The sequence below is a fragment of the Sceloporus undulatus genome, chromosome 3, assembly GCF_019175285.1.
Source record: "Sceloporus undulatus isolate JIND9_A2432 ecotype Alabama chromosome 3, SceUnd_v1.1, whole genome shotgun sequence".
NCBI lineage: Eukaryota > Metazoa > Chordata > Lepidosauria > Squamata > Phrynosomatidae > Sceloporus > Sceloporus undulatus.
The window spans coordinates 68,307,109-68,314,425 of NC_056524.1; the positions used below are offsets into that span (position 1 = coordinate 68,307,109).

Genomic DNA, 7,317 nt, shown 5'->3' on the forward strand with positions numbered 1-7,317 from the left:
TCTGGATGGCTCTTTGGTGGATTTGATGTTGTTTGTTTATGCTCTTCAGCAAACTCTGGGCCTGTCCAGAAACAGGCTATTTAATTGAGATCATATGTTACTGGAATTGCAATCTAGTGACCTCCATTGCACAATTTACGTGACTTTTGGAAGCAGAGGTTTAGACATGTCATAGCAAAGGGGTAGATACTTGTGCAATCAGTAAGTAGCAGTTTATTTTTGTTAACTTTCATGCCACAACCAAAAATATGTCACACATTCATGGCACTGTGCATCTTTGTGTACATTAAGTGGTAACAATGTTAAATAATTCAATATTGATCCCTGGTTGAAAATGTGGAAAATTCAAATGGGGTGAATACTTTGCAAGATGTTGTATATTCTGTAATAAAGCTCAGAATATTGTAAGCACTGGTATAGAATGATGGGATATATCTAATCTTTATAGACAGACTTTTTGTGTATCTTTGCATTTTAGGTAGATCAAGAACGGACAGACAAGGGAGTTAATACTTTGCCTCTTCATCCATATGAAACCCAACAAGTAAGTGAATGAATGAATGGGTGTTCATAGCTGGGCCAGTGAAGTCTAGGGAGCTAAAACCATACCTTGGAGTTTGAACTATTGTAGAAACTAAAGCAAATGGTCTAACTGTTAACTTATTTGGTGAAACCCAGGCACTATTATTTAAAATGCTTTTTAAATTTTATTGGTTTTCTAATGTGAGTAAATATTAACCTAAATTTTAAGGTATGATTCTCCTTTACAGACTGTAATGGAAGTGTTTGTAGCATGACAAACCTGATACATATGCTTTTTCAGGGAGATATGTTACGTACAGAAAAAGAACATCAGGTACTACAAGAACAACTTAAAGATGCAAGTGAAAAGTATGAACAGCTTAAATGTCGAAGCTCCACAGAAACTAGTGGTTTAGAAGATGAGTTATCTCTTCTCATTGAAGGGAACAAGGTAATACTTTTAAATGGCTTTAATGGAGAGAAAAATAGTTAAGCTTAAATTAGGTTGCGTTAAAAGATTTTTACAAGAAGATGTTAAGGACAATTATGGAAGCAAAAAATGGCAAAAGTCTTGCTGCAGAGTAACAAGACATATATATTAAAAAAGTCTCCATGGACATTTCAGGTCAGGATCATGGTATTGTGTTTGGTTGTAAAGCATATTTTATAGTTGCTGTTCTTATTCATTGACACACAAAAGCTGATTTATTGTTTACATAGCCCCAAATCTGTAGTACTTCAATATCATATTCTTAGTACTTTGGTTTTGCCTTTTTGTGTGTGTGAACATATAAACATTTTTGTTTAAAGCTTACTAAGAGAGAACTAGATTGGTTTCACCAAGATGTAGAAATGGAGATGAAAAGATGGCAACAGGAGAAGAAGGAAAATCAAGAGGGATTGAAAACAGGAAAGAGTAAAGTAAAGAAGCTAACAGAAATCAATGAAACGTAAGTTTATTCTGAAAACAAAAACTGACTTAAGGGGTGTGTGGGACACAAAGCAGGCATGCCAGTTGACTTATTTTTATGGGCTTCATCGTATCTAAATGTTCACAATTCAGACTTAATTTTACTATCTTAAAAATGACAACCATCTATCCTAATAAAGATTAGGATTCTTCACTGTTCTTCTGATGTCCTCTCCATTTCTCTTGGTAAAGCCCAGCACTGATAAAGAGATTCAAAATCACTTATTATCTGTGTTCCCCTTTTGTTTTCCACAAGTTGCTTCCATAGGATGGGCAGCTTCCCATGCATATAGGAGCCAACTAGACTGGTTTACTGAAAAGTATCTATTGTGTCCACTTATTTCTCAGTGAAGTTCCATTGTTAGAATGAACTTCTTTAATGTTCATCTGGTGATGGGGAAAACACAAGGCAGTGGGGATAATGGATTTGTTATGGTGCTTGCACTCACTTGGCGGGTTTAGTGGTTGACATTTAGTTGCTCTCCTAGTGTTAGTGGGCTGCAACTCCCATTGGTCCTGTAAGGAATGCTTACAGTTACAGTCCCAGCAATATCTTGGAGGTGTGAAATTGCCCACCCCTGGACTAAATGAATACTGTGGATAAAGATGCTGCTATGCAAATTTGTATGCTGGGGTCTTTTACTTGCTCTGTTCAGCCATAACTGTGTATTAATGTGATCCTCTTGCTTTCTTACCTACGTTCCACCTCAGGCAGTTTCTATTTGTAGAATGTTCAATTAGTCACTTATTAACCTGGCTAAATTTAGTACTGTTACATGGGGAGGTAGAACTGAATTATCATTCCATAGTATGCATCATCTTAAGCACTTGTGTGCTCTGAGGTTGTGTGATTTTAGTCAATTTCTAGTATGAACTAGAATTTTAAAAATTCTCAACATGTTGTGACAAATCCTAACTGTGATTCAAATGTATTATTTTTTCCCTGTTAATTGTATTCTTACATTATTTGGCTTATGTAATACTGTACATCTTCATGTAGAGAACTTCATCATCTGGAAAAAAAATGTTCTGGGAGAAAAGGGAAATAGTTGCTACCAAAAGCTGAAAATGGGCATATCATTAACTAACATTGTTTTGGATAGGTGTATTTTATGATGTTTGTATATTTTCTTAGAACATATTTATATAACCAAACAGATACATGAAAAACACTGAAGAAAAGGATAAGCAATACAAACAGTATTTGGAAGAATTCCTTGCAATCAGGTAAAGTTAAATTTGCTTTAAGTCCTCCATTGGATGTTTTAAATTTTTGCAAATAATTTTGAGGGGTGGAGACCTTGATAGATCTGTTGGAATCCTCAGAAAAAGTTGTGAAAGGTACATTTGATAGGAAGACCCTGAACTAAGTGTTCTGTTGAATTTTTTTAAGAGAAAGAGTTACTTTATTTGTTGGGTTCATCATAGAATCCTAGAGTTGGAGGAGACCACAAGGGCCAGCCAGCCCAACCCCCTGCCATGCAGGAACTCTTAAAGCATATCCGACAGATGGCCATCCTGCCTCTGTTTAAAGACTTCCAAGGAGGGAGAGTCCACCACGCTCCAAGGAAGTATTTTCCACTGTCAGGAAATTCCTCCTAATGTTGAGGTGGAATCTCTTTTCCTGTAGCTTGCATCCATTGTTCCGGGTCCTGTTCTCTGGAGCAGCAGAAAACAAGCTAGCTCCCTCCTCAATATGACATTTCTTCAAATATTTAAATAGGGCTATCATATCACCTCTTAACCTTCTCTTCTCCAGGCTAAACATACCTAGCTCCCTAAGCCGGTCTTCATAGGGCATGGTTTCAAGACACTTCACCATTTTAGTCGCCCTCCTTTGGACATGCTCTAGTTTCTCAATGTCCTTTTGGAATTGTGGTGCCTAGAACCGGACACAGTATTCCAGGTGGGGCCTGACCAGAGCAGAATAGAGTGGCACTATTACTTCCCTTAACCTAGACACTATACTTCTATTGGTGTAGCCTAAAATCATATTGGCCTTTTCAGCTGCCGCATCGCACTGTTGACTCATGTTCAACTTGTGGTCTACTTGGTTTAGTTACAATGTTTGATTTGTTCTTCCATTAGTTGTTGCTATTGTAGATATAAGTATTTCACTATATGCTAAGCTATGTTTGATGTTTAATTCAGTTCCTCAAGATGTACATGTTGTATTAACAATATTTGAAATGACTCTACAGTAACAAGTTTGAAAATGAAAAAGTAAAAATGGAGGAGCTTATAAAGAAGAGTTGTGGTGACCACCAAGAATGTGTTAAGCGAGCTGTTGCAGCAGAGGTATGTTATGCTGTTTTGCACTTTGTACATATCACTTAAGTTTCTGCCCACTTTTTACTACTTTTGCAGCCTCTCACACTTGCCTAGAAATCTTACACAGTACCTTAAATAATACTGTGATGGTTTTAAAAGCGAGATACAGTGTAGATTATACCAATACCTTGTGACCCTTAGAACTTTACATATGGACAAGATCCACTTTTATATTCCCAGTCTTTTAGTTTCTTACATGTACCCAGAGGTGCCTTTTAAAGATGCTGATAAAGAAAACTTGGCTCTATATATTTTGTGTCCTTTAAAATCATGTTTATAATATAGTGTAGACTGGCTCTCTTCTAGGTGTAGGAAAATATATCTGTCTCTTTTAAACGTTCTTAAATATATAGAGCAAAATGCACCAATAAATTTAAAAAAAGACTGCTAGATCACTTCTTTTTTTTCTAATTAATTTTTATTGAGTTTTTACAATAAAACATAAAATCTGTAGACAAAAACAACAACAACAATTAACTACAAGGGCCAAGGGTATGTATCTGATGAATACTTACTCTGCAGCAGAATCAAAAAATTAATTCTCAGAAAGAGCCAGAGGGTCTGGTTTGTCAAGGTGTACAGTGTCCATCCAAAGATCCACCTGTGAAGTAGGAGGTTGGATCTGGTGGGAGTGACGCTTAAGATAGTCAATAAAGATCATCCAGTCTTCTTGAAATGTGTCAGTCCTTTCGTGGCCAATGCAAAACCTCCTTGTAGGAGACAGTTTCCCACAGTGTACTATACTTAGGCTTCAGCAACTTTTGAAGCATTCAACATTAAAGTTGTTGTAGAGCAACTAATTGGGCCTCACGTAATACATTTATCACACATTATAAAATACACTTCTTTTCCACAATGGGATGTGGCCATTGACACAAGGGTTCTCCAACAGGTAGTCCCTCAAGCACAGACCCAAATCTGCACAATTGACCTATGCTATATTAGCAAAGGGACATTTCATCTTTTTGATGCTTCCTTCTTACCAGACAGAATGGAGGACTGCTGCTTATTTGAAAATTCCTTCTGGTGTGGTGCAAATAGGCTTCTTGACTGCATTCTGGAATCAGTGCACTGTACAGTGGGGCCCTTGGTATCTGCTGGGGTTTGGTTCTAGGACACACAAACACACCCTGTGAATACCAAAATCTGTGGATGCTCAAGTCCTGTTATATACAATGGCATATTAAAACAGTGACTTTATATAAAATGGCAAATCAAGGTTTGCTTTTGGGGATTTTTATATTTTTTGAATATTTTCAAGGCGGGGATGCTTACAACCCTGGATAAAGAATCCATGGATAGAGAGGGCCGACTACAACCATTCTGGAGGTGGTGTTTAGCATTTCTATACTAGATTTTGATGTGTTTTCCTTTCCAGTAGGATGGGATTTCCAGTGGCCCAGTCTTCCCCCTTTTTTTTTCTTGAGGAATAACTTATAACTCTTCAGGTAGCTCTTCAAGTTTTGTTTCTTAAGGTTAAGGAAGGCACCTACAGTCATTCCTACTCCTGGGTAGTATGTAGCACGAAACACACTCTGAGATAGATCCTTCACACCAGACCAGAAGAAATCTTCATGGCATGTACCTATCTTCCAATTAACATCATCTGGATTCATAATTAATGTGTATTGTTACCATCTCAACATCACCTAAGTTTTATCTAAGTATACTTATTGTGCATCTAAAATTTTTATAATGACCTTGCTTTCTAATGAATTGTACACTTGGAACATGACACAATTTAATATTGAGGAACAAATCAACTGCCTAGTGGAATATTCAGGACTTATTGTATTATATGAAGTTAGGAGTATTCATCGTTGTGTTCCAGCTAGATGGTCTTATTTAGTTGTGTTTTATTTTAGGTATCAGTTCTTGAAAATTGGAAAGAGACTGAATTATATAAATTACAGAGAAGAGCAACACATGCAGAAGCCAATCTTAAATATCTAAAGTTCATGACCAGGTAAAGCTTATAATGTATCATTATGCTACACCAGTGCATTTAAACTAGATTGATTACTTGGAATAACCACCAGTACTTTATTGGCATTGTTTGAAGAAAAAGAAGAAATGTATATTGAATAGGTTTAATTTTCAGGTTCTGTCTTGGAATCAGTTGATCCTATCATTAAATTCTTATTCTTCCTAGATGCTGATATGTTTTCCATATCTGTTTTGCAAAGTTTCATCAACCGATTATATAATATTTACTTGATGTTTCCCAGAGTTGATAAGTAATCTCATTAGTTACTTCCTGCAGTTATATATTACCCTGTATAAGAACAGTGTGTATTATTTATATGGATATTTACTCCAGTGATGAGTACTTAGTATATTGTGATACATTGCTATCACAGTTACAGTCACCATTTGGATAAACATTTGCATTTTACTCCAGTGATGAGTACTCAGTATATTGTGATACATTGCTATCACAGTTACAGTTACCATTGGATAAACATTTGGTTTTATTCAGTACCAATATGATATAAGTGTTTGTTTGTTTTGTTGAGAAAACAACTTTGTTTGGCATAGGAGAAATCAAGCAATGGGTTAATTTGGCCTTTTAGTCCAGGAGGTAAGAACAATGGCTCTTATGTTTTGGCAGTCTTCCCTTTAGCTTCCTTATTCAGTTTATTGCTAATTTCACTTAATGAATAGTTTCTTCTCTCTTTTTTTAAAAAAAACTCTCTTTATTTCCCCTCTACTCTAATTTGTATAAGTCTTTGATTTTCTTTTTTACTATTTATTTATTTATTTCCAGGACTTATATCCCGCCTTTCTCTACAATGGGATTCATTTTTTTCCACTTCTTAACTTCATAAAACAAAGCAACACCACACCCTTTCACCATTTTCCAGTTCAGCTAGAGGGACTGATGCAGGATTGCGATCCCAAGTACTTAACAAATATAACTATTACTGAAAATTTTGCATAGATACTGTAACCACCTGTTGTTGTTGTTAACTGCCCTCGAATTGACCTCAACTCATGGTGGCCCTGTGGATGAGACATTTCCAAGACTCCATGTGTTCCACTGCTCTGCTTACATTTTGCAGATTCATGTCCATGACCTCCCTGAATCTTACCATTTGGTGTAGGGTCTTCCTCTCTTTCTACTACCCTCAACCTTTCCCAGCATTATTGTCTTTTCTAATAAGTTGTGTCTTCTTGTGATGTGGCCAAGTATGACATCCTCAATTTGACCATCTTGGCCTCTAGGGGTATTTCAGACTTGATCTGTTTCAGGACTGTTTGTCTTTTTGGCTCTCCATGTGCTTCAGTACTCTTCTTCAACGCCACACCTCAAATGGGTTGATTTTCTTTTTATCCACTTCTTGCGCTTTCCAGCTTTCACATCCAGGCATAGTGACGTGGAATACCATGGTTTCAATGATTCTAACTTTAGTGTTCAGTTGTATGTCTTTACTCTTTAGGATCTTTTCTAGCTCTTTCCTGGCTGACCTTCTTATTCCTAGCCTTCCCCATAT

At 36.5% G+C, this 7,317-nt stretch overlaps 1 protein-coding gene across 2 annotated transcripts in view; it reads left to right on the plus strand.

The window, feature by feature from the left end:
* Positions 1 to 7,317, plus strand: part of TTC3 (tetratricopeptide repeat domain 3) — an 89,406-nt gene that overhangs the window by 69,621 nt on the left and 12,468 nt on the right. For both annotated transcript variants that reach the window (XM_042460058.1, XM_042460057.1), the window contains exons 34-39: positions 479 to 544; positions 824 to 973; positions 1,333 to 1,472; positions 2,651 to 2,719; positions 3,694 to 3,790; positions 5,689 to 5,789. In XM_042460058.1, the coding sequence (XP_042315992.1) occupies positions 479 to 544; positions 824 to 973; positions 1,333 to 1,472; positions 2,651 to 2,719; positions 3,694 to 3,790; positions 5,689 to 5,789 (623 nt within the window). The remainder of the gene's footprint in view (positions 1 to 478; positions 545 to 823; positions 974 to 1,332; positions 1,473 to 2,650; positions 2,720 to 3,693; positions 3,791 to 5,688; positions 5,790 to 7,317) is intronic.